Source organism: Ictalurus punctatus, chromosome 3, assembly GCF_001660625.3.
Source record: "Ictalurus punctatus breed USDA103 chromosome 3, Coco_2.0, whole genome shotgun sequence".
Taxonomy (NCBI): domain Eukaryota; kingdom Metazoa; phylum Chordata; class Actinopteri; order Siluriformes; family Ictaluridae; genus Ictalurus; species Ictalurus punctatus.
Genome location: NC_030418.2, coordinates 36,265,485 through 36,288,609, shown reverse-complemented (window position 1 = coordinate 36,288,609; position 23,125 = coordinate 36,265,485). Strand labels below are relative to the sequence as shown.

The following is a 23,125-nucleotide window of genomic DNA, read 5'->3' as shown; positions in this document are numbered from 1 at the left end:
ACCCCAACCTGTAATCACCCCAACTGTGTTTACTATGTGTGTGTGTGTGAGTGTGTGTGTGTGTGTGTGTGTGTGACCTTGGTGCGTAGCAGGTCTTGGAGTGTGCTGTTGGAGCTCTCACACTGCTGTTTGGTGTCAGTCGCGACGCTCAGCCTCCTCTTCAGAGACTCAATAAATGACTTCCTGTTGGATGCTTCCTCACACTGACTCTTCACCTGATACACAACAGGAAACACACACCGCTCCGTCAACCACCTGTACCACTGTGTGTGTGTGTGTGTGTGTGTGTGTGTGTGTGTGTGTACCTTTCTCTCCAGCTCATCGATGTGTGAGCGATGGCTTTGCTCTGAATCCTGCAGAATCTTCAACCGACTGCGCAGATCCTCCACCAACTGTCTCTTCATCACCACATCCCTCTCACAGTGACACACCCTTTACACACACACACACACACACACACAAGTGGTTGATGGAGTATTTCCTGTTGTGTATTAGGTGAAGTGTGTATTAATGTGTAGCATATATATGTGCATGTCTATGTGTTATTGGGGGTTAAGGTGTGTGTGTGTGTGTGTGTGTGTGTGTGTGTGTGTGTGTGTGTGTGTGTGTGTTAATGAGCAGTAGGTAAATGTCCTGCCCCCCTCAGAGAAAGACAGACAGAAGCCCAAAGCAAACACACTGAATAAATGTGAGTCTTATTGCAGTGACATTAACGGAAATGAGAGTGTGTGTCCTGGGGACCTACACACACACACACACACAAATGAGAGAAGCAGGTATTGACCCTGATGCACAATGACTAGATAGAGCACCTTCTATCGCTCAGTCACTGACACACCTGTCTCTCACCTGTCTGTCTTTCTCTCTATCTGTCTGTGGGTCTGAAGGACACAAAAACAGAGAGGTATGTCTGTAGAGAAAGAGAGGGTAAGACAGAAACAGAGAGCAGAGTCTACTGCTTTCAGTGTATGTGTGTGTGTGTGTGTGTGTGTGTGTGTGTGTGTGTGTGTGTGTGTGTGCAGTGCACATATGATGGATATGGCAGACAGACAGACAGACTATCAGACAGACACACACACACACACACACACACACACACACACACACACACAGGGTTGGACAGACAGATGTATGTACTTGTCCTGTAGCTCCTTAAGGCGTTGGTCTTTGTCATGCAGCTCCGTCCTGAGGCCTTTGATCAAAGCAGTCTGACGGCTCACCTCGGCACTCGAGCTCTAACACACACACACACACACACACACACACACACAGACACACACACACACACACACACACACACACAGGAGCTAAACACACTGCTGATAATAACACAGTAAACTTGAAATGAAATAATCAGATACTTTACATTAACTTCATCTATGTACAGATTATGTGTGTGTGTATATGTGTGTGTGTGTGTGTGTATGTGTGCGTGTGTATGTTTGTATATGTGAGTGTATGTGTGAGTGTTTGTGTGCATGCGTGTGTGTGTGTATATGTGTGTATGTGTGCGTGTGCATGCGTGTGTGTGTATGTGTGCATGCATGTGTGTGTGTATGTGTGCATGCATGTGTGTGTATATGTGTGTGTGTGAGTGTATATATGTGTATGTGTGCGTGTATGCGTGTGTGTATATGTCTGCATGCGTGTGTGTGTATGTGTGTGTGTGTGAGTGTATATATGTGTATGTGTGCATGTGTGTATATATGTGCTTGTATATGTGTGTGTGTATATGTGTGTGTATGTTTGTGTGTGTATGTTTGTGTGTATGTGTGTGTGTACCTTCAGCCTGTTGTTAAGCTGTTTGATTTCAGTCTCCAGTGTTTTGATGTTCGGGAGGTCAGGGTTGGGGGCAGACACAGTGACAGACGCTTGTTGTTGCACTTCAGGGGGGCGGGACTTCCTCCACCGCTCTAACTCCGCCTCCAACACGGCCTTCTGCTGCTGCAGCATCGCCAACTCGCACGTCTGCTTCTGCTCACACACACACACACACACACACACACACACACACACACACACACACACAATTTAAATACATGCTATAGTACCAACACACCACTTAAAGTCATTATAAGTCAGTGACTTATGACATCATCAGAGAGCGCTGACCAAATACATACACACACACACACACACACACACACACACACACACACACACACACAGAGAGAGTGATGGAGAAACTGGGCAGTTTCTATTTCCTTCTTAAGTCTTTTTAACCCTGTTTTTTTGGGTTAACATCTGGTAACCTTGGAGGCATGAACTCCACTGAAGCAGCTGCGTAACCCGACTCTTCTCTTATGCTAATGAGACTGATTATTCAGTGCTGTGATTGGCAGATGTAATAGTGTGATCTCCGCCTGGCCCCAATGCACTCTGGGAGTTTAACCAGCATGAAGCAGAGGTCTAATCACGCTCTTACAGCTTTGTTAAGGACACACAGGATTTACTTGTGTGTGTGTGCATGTGTTTTCACTGAGGATTCAGACCCCTCTGAGGAACTGTGCTGAAGGAGAGCACCACAGTTCCTGTTCTGCGTTCCCACTGCACTGCAGGACCCGGGACTAGCGACCGCTCCGTTTCCACAACACGGCAAACCTGAAGTTAACAAATCAAGGAAGTAAAACCTCGAGAATTACACACACACACTCACACACACTCACACACACTCAACCTCACACACACACACACACACACCCTCACACTCACCCACACTCACCCTCACACACACACACACCCTCACACACACACACACTCACACACACCCACTCAACCTCACACACACACACACACCCACTCACACCCACTCAACCTCACACACACACACACACACACCCTCACACTCACCCACACTCACCCTCACCCACTCATACTCACCCACTCACACACACTCAACCTCACACACACACACACACGCACACACACACACACACCCTCACACTCACCCACACTCACCCTCACACACACACACCCTCACACACACACACACCCTCACACACACACCCACTCACACCCACTCAACCTCACACACACACACACCCTCACACACACACACCCTCACACTCACCCACACTCACCCTCACACACACACACACCCTCACACACACACACCCTCACACACACACACACTCACACACACACACCCACTCACACCCACTCAACCTCACACACACACACACACACACACACACACACCCACTCACACCCACTCAACCTCACACACACACACACACACACACCCTCACCCTCACACACACCCTCACACACACCCTCACACACACACACACTCACCCTCACCCACTCACACACACACCCTCACACACCCACCCTCACACACACCCCCACTCACCCACACACACCCTCACACACACACACACACCCTCACACTCACCCACTCACACACACTCACCCTCACACACACCCTCACACACACACACACACACTCACCCACTCACACACACACACACACACCCTCACACCCTCACACACACACCCTCACACCCTCACACACACACACACACACACACACACCCTCACACACACACACACACACACACCCTCACACTCACCCACTCACACACACTCACACACACCCTCACATACACCCTCACACACACCCTCACACACACCCTCACACACACCCTCACACACACACTCCTGATTAGTGAGCACAGTGAAGTTCTGTCAGCAGGTTTAAAAAGTCGGGGCAATGAAAAAGTTAGAACAGCTTAATGCAGGAGTGTGTGTGTGTGTGTGTGTGTGTGTGTGTGTGTGTGTGTGTGTGTGTGATTCCTTACTAATCCAGATTAGTCTCCAAAGAACATGTAACACTGACATTAATACTAATAATACACCAAACCGGGGCATTAATCTCCTCTACCTCCCAAACCGGGGCTTAATCTCATCTACTCCCCAAACCGGGGCATTAATCTCATCTACTCCCCAAACCGGGGCATTAATCTCATCTACTGCCCAAACCGGGGCATTAATCTCCTCTACTGCCCAAACCGGGGCATTAATCTCATCTACTCCCCAAACCGGGGCATTAATCTCATCTACTCCCCAAACCGGGGCATTAATCTCATCTACTCCCCAAACCGGGGCATTAATCTCCTCTACTCCCCAAACCGGGGCATTAATCTCATCTACTCCCCAAACCGGGGCATTAATCTCATCTACTCCCCAAACCGGGGATTAATCTCCTCTACTGCCCAAACCGGGGCATTAATCTCCTCTACTGCCCAAACCGGGGCATTAATCTCATCTACTGCCCAAACCGGGGATTAATCTCATCTACTCCCCAAACCGGGGCATTAATCTCCTCTACTGCCCAAACCGGGGATTAATCTCATCTACTGCCCAAACCGGGGCATTAATCTCATCTACTGCCCAAACCGGGGCATTAATCTCCTCTACTGCCCAAACCGGGGATTAATCTCATCTACTGCCCAAACCGGGGCATTAATCTCATCTACTGCCCAAACCGGGGCATTAATCTCATCTACTGCCCAAACCGGGGCATTAATCTCATCTACTGCCCAAACCGGGGATTAATCTCATCTACTGCCCAAACCGGGGCATTACTCTCATCTACTGCCCAACCGGGGCATTACTCTCATCTACTGCCCAAACCGGGCATTAATCTCATCTACTGCCCAAACCGGGGCATTACTCTCATCTACTGCCCAACCGGGGCATTACTCTCATCTACTGCCCAAACCGGGGATTAATCTCATCTACTGCCCAAACCGGGGCATTACTCTCATCTACTGCCCAACCGGGGCATTACTCTCATCTACTGCCCAAACCGGGCATTAATCTCATCTACTGCCCAAACCGGGGCATTACTCTCATCTACTGCCCAACCGGGGCATTAATCTCATCTACTCCCCAACCGGGGCATTAATCTCATCTACTGTCCAAACCGGGGCATTACTCTCATCTACTGCCCAAACCGGGGCATTAATCTCATCTACTCCCCAACCGGGGCATTAATCTCATCTACTGTCCAAACCGGGGATTAATCTCATCTACTGCCCAAACCGGGGCATTACTCTCATCTACTGCCCAACCGGGGCATTAATCTCAGCTACTCCCCAAACCGGGCATTAATCTCATCTACTGCCCAAACCGGGGCATTAATCTCATCTACTGCCCAAACCGGGGCATTACTCTCATCTACTGCCCAAACCGGGGCATTACTCTCATCTACTGCCCAAACCGGGGCATTAATCTCATCTACTCCCCAACCGGGGCATTAATCTCATCTACTGTCCAAACCGGGGATTAATCTCATCTACTGCCCAAACCAGGGATTAATCTCATCTACTGCCCAAACCGGGGCATTACTCTCATCTACTGCCCAAACCGGGGCATTACTCTCATCTACTGCCCAAACCGGGGCATTAATCTCATCTACTCCCCAACCGGGGCATTAATCTCATCTACTGTCCAAACCGGGGATTAATCTCATCTACTGCCCAAACCAGGGATTAATCTCATCTACTGCCCAAACCGGGGCATTACTCTCATCTACTGCCCAAACCGGGGATTAATCTCATCTACTGCCCAAACCGGGGCATTACTCTCATCTACTGCCCAAACCGGGGATTAATCTCATCTACTGCCCAAACCGGGGCATTAATCTCATCTACTGCCCAAACCGGGGCATTAATCTCATCTACTGCCCAAACCGGGGCATTAATCTCATCTACTCCCCAACCGGGGCATTAATCTCATCTACTGCCCAAACCGGGGCATTAATCTCATCTACTGCCCAAACCGGGGCATTAATCTCATCTACTCCCCAAACCGGGGCATTAATCTCATCTACTCCCCAACCGGGGCATTACTATCCTCGACTGTCCAACCCGGGGCATTAATCTCATCTACTGCCCAAACCGGGGATTAATCTCATCTACTGCCCAAACCGGGGCATTACTCTCATCTACTGCCCAACCGGGGCATTACTCTCATCTACTGCCCAAACCGGGGCATTACTCTCATCTACTGCCCAAACCGGGGCATTAATCTCATCTACTCCCCAACCGGGGCATTAATCTCATCTACTGTCCAAACCGGGGCATTAATCTCATCTACTGCCCAAACCGGGGCATTAATCTCATCTACTCCCCAACCGGGGCATTAATCTCATCTACTCCCCAACCGGGGCATTAATCTCATCTACTGCCCAAACCGGGGCATTAATCTCATCTACTGCCCAAACCGGGGCATTACTCTCATCTACTCCCCAACCGGGGCATTAATCTCATCTACTCCCCAACCGGGGCATTAATCTCATCTACTCCCCAAACCGGGGCATTAATCTCATCTACTGCCCAAACTGGGGCATTAATCTCATCTACTCCCCAACCGGGGCATTAATCTCATCTACTGCCCAAACTGGGGCATTAATCTCATCTACTCCCCAACCGGGGCATTAATCTCATCTACTCCCCAACCGGGGCATTAATCTCATCTACTGCCCAAACCGGGGCATTACTCTCATCTACTGCCCAAACCGGGGCATTAATCTCATCTACTCCCCAAACCGGGGCATTAATCTCATCTACTCCCCAAACCGGGGATTAATCTCATCTACTGCCCAAACCGGGGCATTAATCTCATCTACTCCCCAACCGGGGCATTAATCTCATCTACTGCCCAACCGGGGCATTACTCTCATCTACTGCCCAAACCGGGCATTAATCTCATCTACTGCCCAAACCGGGGCATTAATCTCATCTACTGCCCAAACCGGGCATTAATCTCATCTACTGCCCAAACTGGGGCATTAATCTCTTTGGAGATGACGGTGTAAAAGAGGTAAATAAGAGACATATTGGGAACAAGCCTCAATGTGTGTGTGTGTGTGTGTGTGTTCGTCCTGTCAACAAAGTGTGTTTGTGTGTGTTAGTCCTGTCAACAGTGTGTGTGTGTATGAGATTCCTGTCAACAATGTGTGTGTGTGTGTGTGTGTGTGCTGTCAACTATGTGTGTGTCTGTGAGTCCTATCAACAATGTGTGTGTGAGACTGATGAGAGACTGATGAAAGTGTCACTTCGCTGTTGGGACTCTTCCATGCCTAACATTTCCTACACACACACACACACACACACACACACACACACACACACACACACACAGTCACTGTCCAATCAGATGACCGCAAACTCAGCCAATTAGAAGAGGAGCTGTGTGTGTCAGGGTTAGCGGGGCACGACACCTCCTGCCCTCATACACCCACATTAATACTACAGGAGACACACACACACACACACACACACAAACACACACACACACACACACACCTCGGCCATTACTGCTGATGACTGCTGCTTTGGGAGGTTGTGTGTGTGTGTGTGTGTGTGTGTGTGTGTGTGTGTGTATGTGTGTCTGACCTCCTGTATGAGGAAGTTTCTTAATCAGGTCCCAGTTGAGCAGCTTCTACTCTGTCTACTCCATCCAAACAACACACACACACACACACACACACACACACACACACACACACACACACACACACAGGCCACAGAGAGTGTGTTTATGGTGTCTCTGTGTAAACATGTCCATGTTCATCACACACCCTTGAAGAGGTGGTGAAAGCCTGACCTAGCGCATGAGCATGCGCGCACACACACACACACACACACTACACTGACTGTTGTGCTGTACAAAGTATTGGCACCCCTGTGTCTTTAAGTAGTTTAGTCTCAGTACAACAGCAACACTAACTGACGTGTGTGTGTGTGTACCTGCAGTGTGTGTGTCAGAGACTGCAGTTCAGAGTGTGTGTGTTGGTATTTGAGTCGCTCTTCGTGCGCCGCCCTGCTGGCTGCCTGTAGAGCTGCGACCTGCTGCTGCAGACAGGCGAGCCTCTGAGTGAACACGGCACACACGCGTCTCCTCTTCATCACCCTCCTCTTCCTCACCACTGCATCCTCACACACTCCTGAAGGGCAAAGACAAATACACACACACACAATCAGGAGTGTAAAACCACGTCATGGTGAGAGAGTGTGTTAGCAGTGTGGTGTGGTGTTTACCTGCTCCCTTCATCACCACACACACACTCCTCCTGTTCATCATCATCCGCCTCTTCTTCACCGCTGCATCCTCACACACTCCTGAAGGGAAAGACAAACACACACACACACACACACACACACACACACTTCAGAGTAGCAAACAACTCACAAGAGTACACACAGTTAGACACACAGGTACATAGAGGTACACACAGGTACACACGTGCACACACAGGTACACACACACTTCAGAGTGGCAAACAACTCACAAGAGTACACACAGGTACATACACACACACACACACACACACACACACACACACACACACACACACACACAGGTACATAGAGTTACACACAGGTACACACACACACTTCAGAGTAGCAAACAACTCACAAGAGTACACACAGGTACACACACAGGTACAGAGAGGTACACACAGGTACACACGTGCACACACAGGTACACAAACACACTTCAGAGTAGCAAACAACTCACACAGGTAGACACACAGGTACACACACCCCTCCACTGCTGCACTGAGATTCTCACCCAAATAATTTAACAATTTGCTACTTTAATTATCACATGTACTCTTAGGCTCCATCCCAAACAGCTGTTTTATGCTACCCACCTACCTACGTGTGTGTGTACACACCTGTGTGAGTTGTTTGCTGCTCTGAAGTGTGTGTGTACTGACATACTGAGTGTGTGTTCTACTGTCTCTGTGGCTCTGTGTGTGTGTGTGTGTATGTGTGTGTGTGTGTGTATGTGTGTGTGTGTGTGTGTGTGTGTGATGATATAACCAGTGCGTGATGCTGTCGTTGCGGCTGTGTGTGGCGCTTTGTGGTGAGGACATCATAAGACCAAGAGGAAGCTCGTTGTTGTGGATGGGACAATGGCTGCGTACTGTGACAGTAGCTACAGCACGGCTGATGAAACAGTACGTACTAATCAGTATGTGTGTGTGTGTAGTACGAATACAATCCCGGACATCCGCCATGCTGGCACTGTCATGTGACCTCCTACGTCATCGTAAACACAAAAATCTTAAAGGGGCCACCAGATTAAAGCAACCGCACTAACCCCAAAATGCTCCTACTTCCGTTATGCCTACTGTGATATTTAGCAGTTTTCACTCTCACCTTGCACAGGAAGTGATGCAATATTTACAGGAAGTGATGTAGTACGGGAGGTGATGTAATGTGTGGAGTGTGGGGTGTTACCTGTGCTGCGAGACCTGGGATCAGTGGAGTTGTCTCTGAGGGTGTGTCGGTGAGGGAGTGCTGTGCAGGCCTGTGGGGGCGGAACCGAAACACGACACGTTAATCCGGGGGAACAGTTTAACGTAACGCAGCGTGCCGCTTCCTGACACTGTGACACGCCGAAGCGTTTGTAGTCACATCAAAGTGGAGGAGGATTCGCCCCTCGAGCTTGGAGCTCAGCTCCGACTAAAAGGGTTTGATCTCTCTCTCTGTCTCTCTCTCTCTGTCTCTCTGGTTTGATCACAGATTCATCCGGAAGCTCTTTAGTGTGACACGAGTAACTTGGAGCTCAGCTGTCACTGAGAGATCAGAGAGAGGACCTAACAGCCCGAGAGAGAGAGAGAGAGCGAGAGAGAGAGAGTGCAGCAGACAAATGGCAGGACTTCTCCTCACACACATCTCAGTCTTACACCATGGTGCTGCTGAGTTCTGGATGGTGATTGGTCAGACGGTGTTGGTTAATTCTCTATAACAGCAGCTCTGCCAGTAGTGCAAGTGTATATTAACACACTCGTTGTAATACATTATCGTTTCTATAGTAACAGCTCGTTCACATGGATTCGTACGGCTGCCGATTGACATGAAACCAGTGATACAGTGTTAGTGATGTCAGCTGGTTAATCAGTGAGATTCAGTGCTACAGACTGTAATGTAGTTTCTGACCTCTGACTGAGCAGCAGCGCGGGGAGAAGCAGCAGCACGCTGACTCTGCAGACTGTCGGAGAAATCCTCACTGTCACTGGAAATAAAAATAAAAATGCTAAATATAAAGACTAAAAGTCACTAAGTATAAAACATTGTTAAGATCAAACCAACATGCATGGATTACTAGTTAGAGAGAGATGGAAAGGAAATATATTGAGAAAATGAAATAATTCTATGTTTACTCTGAGCTCTGTCCTTCATCAACAGGCTGTGACATGTAAGTGAAGCTGAAATTAAATCAGTCTGGGGACACTGTGTGGGACATGATGTGGGGACACTGCGTAGGAACACACCCTGTATGTGATGTGGGGACACACCCTGTGAGGATGAGATGTAGGGACACACCCTGTGGGGACTCACCCTGTGAGGACGTGATGTGGGGCCACTGTGTGGGGACATGATGTGGGGATGTGATGTAGGGACGTGATGTGGGGACACTGTGTGGGGACGTAATGTAAGGACAATGCGTGGGGATGTGATTTGGGGACGTGATGTGGGGACTCTGTGTATGTGAATTGTTTTCACTTCCTGGCTCGAGCTCAAATCCACTTAATCAGTGGGGACATAACGTGGGAACACTGTATGGAGATGTGAGGTGGGGATGTGAGGTGGGGATGTGATGTAGGGACATGATGTGGGAACACCCTGTGAGTATACGATGTGTTGACACTGTATGGGAACATGATGTGGGGACATATGAGGACACTGTGCGAGTAAGTGATGTGGAGACATGATTTGGGGACACTGTATGGGGACATGACGTGAGGACACCATGTGGGGATGTGGTATATATGAGGACACTGTGGGGACATGATGCAGGGACACTGAGTTAGTGATGTAGAGACGTGTTGTGAGGACATTGTGTGGGGACGTGATGTGAGGACGTGATGTGAGGACACTGGGGACACAGTGTGTGAACGTGTTGTGAGGACACTGTGTGGGGACGTGCTGTGAGGACACTGTGTGGGGACGTGATATGAGGACACTGTGTGGGGACGTGATATGAGGACACTGTGTGGGGACGTGATGTGAGGACACTGTGGGGACGTGATGTGAGGACACTGTGTGGGGACGTGAGGTGGGGACACTGTGTGGGGACGTGAGGTGGGGACACTGTGTGGGGACGTGATGTGGGGACACTGTGGGGACACCGTGTGAGTATGTGATGTGGGGACACCGTGTGAGGACGTGATGTGGGGATATAATGTAAGGACAATGTATGGGGATGTGATGTGAGGACACTGTGTGGGGACATGATGTGAGGACACTGTGTGGGGACATGATGTGAGGACACTGTGTGGGGACACTATGTATGTGAATTGTTTTCACTTCCTGGATCCAGATCAAATCTGCCCACTGTGTGGGGACGTGATGTGATGTGGGGACACTGTGTGGGGATGTGATGTGGGGACACAATTTGTGGACACTGGAGATGTGACAACACTGTGTGGGGACACTGAGGGATGTGATGTGGGGATACTGTGTGAGGATGTGATGTGGGGACACCGTGTGGGGACATGATGTGGGGATGTAATGTAAGGACACTGTGTGGGGATGTGATGTGGAGACATGTGAACAGTTTTGTGTGAACAGTTTCGACTTTCTGGCTCCAGCTCAAATTTGCTTAATCAGTGGGGACGTGATGTGAGGACACATTGTGGGGATGTGGTATGGGGACTTGATGTGGGGACACTGTTGCGACATGGCGTGGGGACCACAATGCATCAGGAGGATCTGACAGGGGGATTTTTCTTGTTCTCAGTCTTTGCTCTTACTGAATACCTACGAAACGCAATTTCTATTATCCAATCACATGGCTCTGTATTCCTCTCAGCTTTAGTGCAGGAGAATGAGAAGAGAGAGAGGGAGTGAGAGAGAACATACCTGTCTGGACTCATGTCCTCCCACTCATCCTTGGCCGGGCTGCGTGTCCTCGGCTGCACCGAAATGGTGTGCGTTATGGTGTGTGTCCCGCGTCCTCGTCCTCTCCGTGTCTTGTTCCTGTGGAAGTCCCTCTCGGCCCTCAGTACTCCCGCTTCCTGTCTGATCCTCAGTAATGCTGCCCGAGACACCGTCTCTGCTCTCCTCGATTTCTGCAGCTGGGCCTGTAGAGCCCGGGCCTCGCCTAGCAGCTTGTCCCGCTCAGCACTCACCCAAGCCTGGGTCGCTTCCTCACACACACGGGCCTGCTGCAGCGCTGCCTGGAGCTCCGTCCTCTCGCTACGCAAGAAACTGTTAGCGTCCTCAAGGGCCTGCTTGTCCTCTCGCAACTTCAACATCTCTCTCTCCAGACACACCATCTTCCTTTCCAATACCTCGATCTACACACACGCGCACGCGCACACACATTATCCATTAAAGAGACATTCTATTATTTGAGTCATTAAGGTGTTGAGTTCGGTTTGTTTCTGCCAATTCGCTGGATTTATTTTTTACGATGTGCACAAACATGTGCACATGAGCAGAGCTTCAGGACAATCATCTGACCTTCTGTGTCTATTATTTTGACTTTTGCATTTCTCAGTTCATCAGTTAAGCAACCTGGAGTGCATGACCACAGCGTGCGAATAAACCGTATAATTATTACCACATCACGGTGAACTGTATTAGTGTTCAATAAGCACCGTCAGTGCTACTGAACTCCGGGCCTCGGGAGCGACGTCCATCACGTCAACACCGTGTCACCTTCAAGCGTAAAAACATCCGACGTGTTTATTACAGTACACGTCTTCCACTCTGCTGGCTATTACAAGACTCAGCGATGAGGAAACGTGCATTTCACGTGGATGGCTGCGGTTCAATCGCCTCTTCTCAACTCAAGTGTCCGGAATAAATCGGAGGCGTTGGTAACGACAGAGCTGTCCAAACGTCCTACTGACTGGAACAGCTCACAGCGGGACAGGACACGGTGCACTGACCATGCTGCTTACGGGCACTATATACTGAACAGGGTGTGTGGTTTGGGATGTGCCCATAGTGTACCCATGATGACATTAGTGCATGTGAAGTCATTCTATGCTTGTGTACATTCACACATGATCACGTATAGTGTGTGTGTGTGTGTGTGTGTGTGTGTGTGTGTGTGAGGATGAGTAACTGCACTCATCCTTCGTCCCTCTTGCTGTTTTTTTGTCGTCTCTTGAATAACCCATTGAGTACCTTGTCAGAGTAAGTGAAAGAGAATGTGTGTGTGTGTGTGTGTGTGTGTGTGTGTGTGTGTGTGTGTGTGTCATACCCCCAGGCAAACTGCCTGCTTTTACTCTCCTAGAGCTGCAACACGCTGCCTTTCAAACAGCATTAGGCACTTTTCGCCTGGCTGACAACGGGCTGGCAGGAATGTGGGTGACATGCACACACACACACACACACACACACACACACACACACACACATACACACACACACACACACGGCAGAGTGTGTTAGCGAGAGGACCACCCCCAGCAGGTTATTTGGTTGAACATGGTGCTTGTCATTCAGTAATAAAGGCGATGACAAGCTCCCATTACTGAGCCATATGGTGGAGCTGCACACGTCTCACTGCCATCATCTGCTCCCAATTACACACACACACACACACACACACACACACACACACTAGGGCATCGAGTCTGTGTGTGTGTGTGTGTGTGTGTGTGTATATAAAGACTAGTTATTCACTGCATACCTCTCATTTATACTCTAACAACACGCGTATCTGTAAATGCCCTACAAAAGATGTGTGTGTGTGTGTGTGTGTGTGTGTGAGGTGACAGTGTGTGTGTGTGTGTGTGTGTGTGTGTGTGTGTGTGTGTGTGAGGTGAGTGTGTGTGTGTGTGTGTGTGAGGTGAGTGTGTGTGTGTGTGTGTGAGGTGAGTGTGTGTGTGTGTGTGTGTGAGGTAAGTGTGTGTGTGTGTGTGTGTGAGGTAAGTGTGTGTGTGTGTGTGTGTGAGGTGACTGTGTGTGTGTGTGTGTGCGTGTGTGTGTGTGTGTGTGAGGTGACAGTGTGTGTGTGTTTACCTTTCTAACAGAGTGGTGTAGTGTGTGTACAGGAGGTAGTGGTGTGCTGCTCACTCTGTCATCTTCATCATCATTCAGCTGCTGCTCTGTGAGAGAAACACAAACACCGTCACCTCACACACACACACACACACACACTTACCTCACACACACACACACACACACACACACACCGTCACCTCACACACACATACACACACACACACACAGACACACACTAGTCACTCCAGTATGAGTAATCACACTCCTGTTCTGGTTCTTTTTTCAGAAGCTGCTTTTGTTCTGATTGGTTAATGAGGTCTCTACCTCACTCGTCACACGCTGACCTCTGACCCCGCCCAATCATCACATTATCACTGAATAAAACACTTCCTCCCGGTGACGGAACGCCGGGGCGCCGGGAAAAGTGGGAGGTTAAGATGGAGAGGGAGGACGGGGATTCTGGTGTGATGGTGAAACCTCTGTGCAGGTGGAAATGTGGACGCCGTCAAATATTTACAAGTCCACCTCTTCGGGTCTGCTGACCTCTCGGCGGTCCGGAGCATGCAGTCAGATGATGTTCCCCCCACACACACACGCACGCACACACACACGCACACACACGCACGCACATACACTGAGTTTGTTAGTTTAAATTAGGCGTCTCTTTGGTCTCAGGAGGTTGTCAGGACTAATCAGGAGGTGAGTGCGGAGCGTGCGCTTCATCGCCGACTCTTTTCTGGATGGCTGATAAACACGTGTCTGGATTAAAACTGCTCCGAAGGTGACTTTCCGCTGCGCTGAGCTCGTTCCGGAGAGAACCTTCCCGCTTAACGCCAGCCCGCTGAGCTTTTCTCGCGGCCTGTACGCGGATTAACAGATTTGTAAGATGCCGCGTTTTCCGCTCGGCCCGTCGGATTTGACTCGGCTCGAGCTGCGTCTCTGATTAGGTCAGGAGGTTTAGACGTGGTTCGGTTTCATCTCCCGGATCAGACGGGCGACACGCACACACACACACGCACACACACACCTCGTAAACCTGTCCGCTAACCACCCTACAGCTGCAAACTTCAGTGGACATAAAAAGTCTACACGCCCCTGTTAAAATGGCAGGTTTCTGTGATGAAAACAAAAAGAAAATAAGATAAATCATGTCAGAACTCTTTTCCCCTCGATGCATAAAAATTGTATTAAAAAAATAACCGAAAAACAACCAGAAAGATTTGAGGGAAAAATAGAAACAATAAAAAACGTCCAATAATCTGGCTGCATAAGTGTTCAGAATGAACCAATCGCATTCAATCTCGTGTTCAAAAGTAATTATCATATCGTTATCATATCGTTATCATATCATCAATGAAGTGAATCTGATTAACTCCAAATAAAGACCAGCGGTTTCTGCAGGAGTTTCTTCTTCACAACATGGTTTCATCCGACTGCTAAAGCTGACAAAGCAAAACATCAGATGTATCATGGAACACTGTGAAGGCCATCATCAAGACGTAGAGAACATGGAGCACCACAGTGACATCACCAGGAACAGGACGCCCCTCCGGAATTTACAAAAGACAAGGCAGAAACTTAGAAAGGAGGCTGCTGAGAGACCTAAAGGGGCGACAGGAACATCTGACACGTACCGATTACTTTCTGCACGTGACAACAGTCTCTCATGTTCTTCACAGGTCTCGGGTACGGGGCAGGGCGGCTAGACGGGAACCCTTTCTCATGGAAAAAACCCCCTCAAATTCAACTAAATCACCCCAAACCACGTGGAGAAACGTGTTCTGGTCTGATAAGAACAATTCCAAAAGAAGAAGCCCATCCCCGCGGTGAAGCACGGCGGCCGCAGCACGCGTTGTAGGGCTGCTTTTCTTCAGTCAGAATCAAACGGCGCTTCAACTAAGTGTTAGTTTAGGGGTGTGTATACTTATGCAACCGGGTTTACTGCAACTTTTTTCTTTTTCTAGAAAAGTTTCTGATTGTTTCTTTTTGTATACTTTACAATTTCACACGAAAGGCGGGAAAAGTTCTAATAATATATAACATATGTCTTACTTTCATTATTTTACTTCATAAAAACCTTTTTTTTTTTTTTTTTTTTTTACAGGGGTGTGTAAACTTTTTATATCCATTTTATCTTAACATCACACAGAGACGTTTCAGTACATCAGGGTTAAATCCGGACCGGCTCCAGCAAACATGCTAACGCACAAACACGCTAGAGACAAAGGATTCTGCGAGCCACCAATCACGTGTGGGCAATGCTAATTAGCTAAATGGACAGACCGATTAGGTCATTATGTGGGAAGTGCGAGGCAAATTATCTTTTTTTTTTTTTAAGGACCTTTTTAATAACAGTTATAATGCAATTTAAGTCCATTAGCGCAACAATAAACGTGTCGACCTGAACGTCGCCTGCTGCCGCCGTCTCTGAGGAAGCGGCCGTAACCCTGTGCTCTCTCCGAGGGGGAAAAAAACCTGGGACATTGGGGCTTTCAACACTCTTTCGTTCTACAAGACTCTTCCCTCATCATAAGATTCCGCTTTATCAAGACGTTTTACCAGAGTGTCATTTTTTATCTTTATAAAGCTTCTATCTGAACACGGACCTTTTGATTGATTTATTTGTAAAATTCAAGTTGGGTATAAATGTTTTATTTAAAAATTTGCGGCACACTTATGAAGGGTTCTGATTTTCATTGTACGGATGCTGCTGCACGCCGATCGGCTGTAAAGTGACGAAACGTGTGGCAAGGACAGCAGGTTGCATTTAGCCACGCCCACAAAATTCACACAAAAACAGTGGAATGCTGTTACATACAGACATGAACTAAAATCTGGCATTTTTATTACAGTACATACCTCTATTGATTTTTCTATAATTGATGTATATCGTTTCTTTCTTTTTTCATCTATATTGTTTACATTGTTTACATGTACATGATATCATCATTTAGTTTCTATTTGTTTCAGCAAAATAAAACAAGCAATTTTTCAAAATACAATTTTCCAGTAATGCAGCTCAGCCACTGCAGATCGCCATTTAACACACACACACACACACACACACACACACACACACACACACACACACACAGGTTTCCATTATTTTGTCTTTATTTTGAACGGCAAGCCTTATTTGTCTTAATTTGTGGATTCATTTTGCCCAGTGCCCCCAAAGGGACCTTTACTTAAAAACAAACAAACAAACAAACAAACAAACAAACAAACAAACCCCACACACACTTGAACAAAAGAAAACGGGAAATAATTGCATGCGCTTGTGGTCATTTCCTCTTTTCACAAGGTTTTTTCTCTTAAAGAGAACGCACACATGATCACATCACACCGTTGACTTTTCTTTCAGAAAAAGTTTTTTATTTAATTTTCTTTATGATTTATTATTTTTGCAAAGGTCCCTTCAGGAGTTCTGCAGTGTGGAAGTCATTAATATGAAGCTGAAATGGTGTGTGACGGAAATAAGGCAGTGATCTAAGGGTGTAAATCTCTACATGAAATCACAGACACTTTATTTACGCAAGTTTATGTAAATAGCTGCGTAACTCGACTCTGAACACCAGCAACTTCACCATGTAGATACTACTGGACTTAAATCACCAACACTGGACCAGGCTGCTATTGTAGTGCATGAGTGGAGTGTGTGTGTGTGTGTGTGTGTGTGTGTGTGTGTGTGTGTGGCACCTTGGTGTTCCTCGTGCAGACGCAGCCGTAGCTCCTGCGCTGTAGCTCGCTCCATGGCCACTCGAACACGGGCCACATCCAACTCCTCCTCCAGCTGAGCTCTACAACACACACACACACGCACTTAATGCTCACACTCTGATACACACTAATAACACACACACATTCTTAACTCGGCAATGTGATGATTTAATATCAATATTGTGATAAATTATGTTACAATATGCTTTTCATATATATCATTTATCTGTTGGAATGTTTACCTATTTGCCTGCCTGTCCCCGCACACACACACAGTCATGTGAAAACGTGTGTGTGTGTGTTACCTTTCCCTGAGTGTGTCGCGACCCCGTGTTAATCTCTCCCTCAGAGTGAACTCCATATAAAAATAAACATCTCTAATGAAACATCTCTAATCAAAGTGCTAAGTGACAAGCAGCACAGCAACCTGGCTCGGGGTTCCACTCTGTTCTCGGACAGGAGTGTGTGTCTCTGTGTGTGTGTGTGTGTGTGTGTGTGTACGTGCGCGAGTGTGAGTGTGAGAGAGAGAGAGAGAGAGACACTTCTAGAACTGAAACTAAGCCCAATTATCTCCCAGCAATTAGCTTTATTTGCACTAAAGGCTAATTAAAAAGAAAACAGGCACGGCAAACGAGACTGCACTTTCAAGTTATTATTAGGACCCGAAAAGACGTCTGTGGAGGATCGAGCTCGGCTCCCGAGAGACGCCTGCACCTGAAACACACACCTCCTTCCCCTCCCTTTAGCGCAGGAGCCGAATCATTACACACTCCTCAGCGGGTTGGAGACCTCAAAGAGTTCTCAAAGAGCTGCAGGTAAAACTTTGGAGTGAAACACACACTCTCACACACACACTCTCACACACACACTAACACTCATACACGCATGCACACACATAGATAGACACAGAGTGAGAGATAGAGAGACAGAGTGAGAGACAGAGAGACAGAGCAAGTCCGAGAAAGAGACAGAGTGAGAGAGACAGAGTGAGAGATAGAGAGAGAGACAGACAGGGAGATAGATAGAGAGACACAGAGTGAGAGGTAGAGAGAGACAGAGTGAGAGGTAGAGAGAGACAGAGAGAGACAGAGAGAGACAGAGGGAGAGACAGAGGGAGACAGAGAGAGACAGAGAGAGAGACAGAGAGAGACAGAGGGAGACAGAGAGAGACAGAGGGAGACAGAGAGAGACAGAGAGAGACAGAGGGAGACAGAGAGAGACAGAGGGAGACAGAGAGAGACAGAGGGAGACAGAGAGAGACAGAGGGAGACAGAGAGAGACAGAGAGAGACAGAGGGAGAGATGATGTTTACAGTTATGAGGATAATGTAGTTAAATGGTCCCTCCAGGATCTCATGACCTTCTGATCCACAACATCCAGGAAATGCCAGAACTATATATATATAAACTATATATTCACAGGAACTAAGTATATATATATATATATATACACACACACACACACTATATATATACACACACACACTATATAAACTATATATTCACAGGAACTATGTATATATATAAAATGTAGAGTGCGTCCGGGGAGTATTCACAGCGCTTCACTTTCCCACATCGTGTGATGTTACAGTCTTATTCCAAAATTCAACTCATTATTTTCCTCAGAATTCTACAAACTACACCCCATAATGACCACGTGAAAGAAGTTTGCACTGTATATCTGCTGGAGCTTGCAACGTTTAAAATGAACCGCAGATTTCCCACAGGTTCGGCCCAAGGCGCATCGTTCAGCCAACGCTGTCTTCGATTCAGGTGCGAACACACCTACAGCTAAAAGCGCTCTTTACCAACAGACATCACTGTAAAAGAGTGCGCGAAACTATTTCATGTGACTGCGATGTCGCCGAATCGAGTAATTTCCCGCAAAAAAAAAAAAAAAAGCCGCAGCAAAATCGAACGTCCCAAAAAACCCAGCACGGAATCCTGTACAGACTGAACGCGCTAATGATATTTTCATTTCACACAAAAAAGAGATGTAGCGTCTGAGAAAAACGACAGCAACTGAAACAGAGTGTAATACTGAACTCTGTTATAATCTTTATTTTTGTAACTACAGGTAAAGTGCATTTCTGTAGACGTGTGCGTGTGTGCGTGCGTGTGTGTGCGCGCGTGCGTGTTACGGTACTCATATCTCCTCCGGTTTTACCGTAAGGTGTGTAAAAGCTCTAATTGGAGCAGGCGCTGAGATATGTGAGAGCTTAAACAAATGGATTTATAAATAAATGGTGTGTGGATGGCGTGAGGCCGGGGTAAGAGTGCCACAGCTATGGATTTCTGCCTCTATAAAGGTGTGCAGTCGATGCGGCGCTGGGCGCGCGCACACGCTATCCATCGCTTTAACGGGGCACGCGAGTGCCATCACGCTGAGCATTAGCAGGCCTCGGCCATCTCGGGTTTCTAATGCGGGGTCTTTATAGATGTCCGGATATCGATGCGACAGCGAGAGTCGTGCAGGCCGGTTTTCATTAGCGGGGGAAAAAAGAGGAGTTTTTCTTCACGAGGATGGAGATATGGATCGAGTTTCCCACTTCCGGCTCCCTCGAGAGCTGCAATGACACTCCGGAGAAGACGCGGCTGCCAGAGATGGAATTAGCCGCTGGAGTTTGGAGACATCCGCCGATAGAGAAATTAGTTATCGATCGGAGGCTGGTTAGCACTGCACGATGCAGATTTCATTTAATAAAAGAGGCTTTACAGACAGAGAGAGAGAGAGAGAGAGAGAGAGAGAGAGAGAGAGAGAGAGAGAGAGAGAGAGAGACTTCCGGTGGTGCAGGCTGCATCAGCAGCAGAACAAAAAAAGACGTAGTATTATTAATACGGATAAACACGCAGCACTCGTTAGGCGTGTGTTAGAGATCGCTGAAGACAGGGACGCTGCTGAAAAGTCATTAATGTCAGCTGTGGGCTTTTAATAAGTGCGCTGTCTGCACGTAATCCTGCTCGCGCTCTCTCTCTCTCTCTCTCCCTCTCTCCCTCCCTCTCTCCGCTGCACTGAGGTGAGTTTATTAGCGCTCCAGCTGCAGAGACGCCGCGCTCGGTCTCCCCCGACCCCCCGACAGCCGCTCAATTAAAACACAGTGACTGCGGCGCCTCTTTTCATGTCAACAGCGTATAATTGTTTTCTGAGATGTTGCTAACTCCCCGCGCCGCCTCCCTCCTCCCCCTCCTCCCTCTCTCCTCCTCCCCCTCCTCCCTCTCTCCTCCTCCCCCTCCTCCCTCTCTCCTCCTCCCCCTCCTCCCTCTCTCCTCCTCCCCCTCCTCCCTCTCTCCTCCCTCTCTACTCCCCCCCCTCCTCCCTCTCCTCCCCCTCCTCCCTCTCTCCTCCTCCCCCTCACCCCCCCCTCCCCCCAGCTCTGAATAACTCCATTTGAATAACAGATGTTTATTTGCTAGGCCGGGTCGCTCCCGCAGGACGCTTAGCGGAGCGTTCTGAGCCGCTCTGATAGCTCTCGGAATAAATAAATAAAGCCGCGGCGGGCGGTGGAGGGGCTTCAGCGGGCTTCAGGGGGCTTCAGGGGTCGGGATCCTGCCGATCTCGGCTCGGCGCGATCGGGACAGCGGACGCCGCCAATCACAAGCTAAAAAAAACAAAACAACAACAAACGGGTGAAACTAAAATAAATAAATAAAAATAAAGCAATGGACGCGCATCGTGCTTGATTCGTATACGCGCTAATGTGATCGGACCACGTCCGATCACGTCTCTCAGACACGTGCGGATTATTTCTCTTTACCTGCCTTTAGAATAAAGAGAAATAAATAAATAAACGTCACGCGTCTCGGAGATCACGTGTTAAATTATCGTCTGATCGGATCACGTGTAAATTACTGCCATTTGATTTGTTTATGTTCATTATTATTATTATTTTATTAAAAAAGTACAAACTTTTTGAAGCCAGGGACCATTTTAAATGTTAAAAACGGAATAAAAATAAATAAAAGCAAATAAAGACAACAAAAATAATTAAATAAACTAATACTAACAATATATGTAAATATATATATATATTTTAATAAAAATAATCCTACTATTCATAATTCTTATCTCGTTATTTAAATTTATGCGTGTAATATTTTGTTTATTAATTGCAGGTATTTTATTTGAGATTAATTGGTATGGTTATTAGACTGACGTGGAGGTGATTTACAGCTCGGATCGGTACTGAGGTCCTGAGGTTTGGATTAAATCCATTCAAACACAGCTAGAAAATATCAAATATCATTATAAATATCATACATTTAATAACGATTATTATTTTTTAAAAAATGTTTATAAAAAGTATTTAAAAAAAGTATAAACTAATGTATCATTATTGAGAGCCAGTGAAGAGTCAGGACTTACGACTGAATCTGTTCACACGCAGAACGATCAGAGAAAAGTGCAGCATTCACACACCGAGCACTGACTCTGTGCTCATCATTAATCACTTAACAGATCACAAAGTTTTCCTATTAAAAATACTGACAGTTCCTCACCTAAACACACACACACACACACACACACACACAGATAAAAATTATATTATCAAATAAATAACAGCAATAAATAATGGAGAAGTAATAACAGCAGTCCTCCATGGCTGACTGTAAGCTAGCATCCATTTAATGATAATCATAATAATAGTAATAATAATAATAATAATAATAATAATAATAATAATCCAGTTGTACATTATTTCCAGAAAATCTGGTTTCGCTTTACAAAGGAAACCCGTGTGTTTATCTGGGTTAGCCGCAGACGAACACGATATATGAAAATGTAAATAAGCGGTTCTTCCACATGGTCTGTCATTAGTTTACGGCGTCTGGTTTACGTAGGTTTATGTCATGAAGTGTTAATGGCGCCACCTGCAGCACTGGAGCACTCGGACGTGACGGAACCACAGGGAGAACGCGGGTGTCGTGAAGGTGGTTTGAACTCGGCACGACCCTCGCAGGTGTGTCCCAAATGACGTACTATACACTGAGCACTTATACCACGCACTCCACCGTCTAGTGTATGGATTTTAGCGGGGTAATATCGCCTCAAACGGAACACTGAAGTCTTCTTTACTAACCGGAGGTATAAGCCGTTTCCTGGGCGAGACAAGAGCTGGCACATAACAGAGCGCAGCAGACGACCTATACAACCGTGAACTTTAAAATGTTATAAATAATTCAATTCAACTTGCATTTCTAAGACGCGTGTCTTGTCGGCCATCTTGAAAACTGAATGCGCCTGGTAGCCCCTCCCCTCTTCCCTGGAGTTCCCAGCGTGAACACACTACTCGCATGATATACTTCATATGACAAAATGCCGCTGAACAGTGCATTCGTACACGATTTAGGACGCACCCCCAGTCTCCGTGATCTTTAAATAAACTGCACCTGCGTATTCACTTGACTTTTGTACTCAGTCTGAAT

At 47.3% G+C, this 23,125-nt stretch overlaps 1 protein-coding gene across 5 annotated transcripts in view; it reads right to left on the bottom strand.

Moving 5' to 3' along the window:
- Nucleotides 1–23,125, bottom strand: part of cntln (centlein, centrosomal protein) — a 103,670-nt gene that overhangs the window by 12,650 nt on the left and 67,895 nt on the right. For all 5 annotated transcript variants that reach the window (XR_008396362.1, XM_053679929.1, XM_053679932.1 and 2 more), the window contains 11 exons: nucleotides 17,682–17,782; nucleotides 14,001–14,086; nucleotides 11,886–12,322; nucleotides 9,960–10,035; nucleotides 9,258–9,327; nucleotides 8,049–8,129; nucleotides 7,758–7,954; nucleotides 1,783–1,974; nucleotides 1,138–1,235; nucleotides 306–432; nucleotides 78–215 (listed from right to left, as the gene is read on the bottom strand). Coding sequence is in view for 4 of the 5 variants with exons in the window: in XM_053679929.1 (XP_053535904.1) it covers nucleotides 78–215; nucleotides 306–432; nucleotides 1,138–1,235; nucleotides 1,783–1,974; nucleotides 7,758–7,954; nucleotides 8,049–8,129; nucleotides 9,258–9,327; nucleotides 9,960–10,035; nucleotides 11,886–12,322; nucleotides 14,001–14,086; nucleotides 17,682–17,782 (1,603 nt within the window). In the remaining variant the exon portion in view is untranslated. The remainder of the gene's footprint in view (nucleotides 1–77; nucleotides 216–305; nucleotides 433–1,137; nucleotides 1,236–1,782; nucleotides 1,975–7,757; nucleotides 7,955–8,048; nucleotides 8,130–9,257; nucleotides 9,328–9,959; nucleotides 10,036–11,885; nucleotides 12,323–14,000; nucleotides 14,087–17,681; nucleotides 17,783–23,125) is intronic.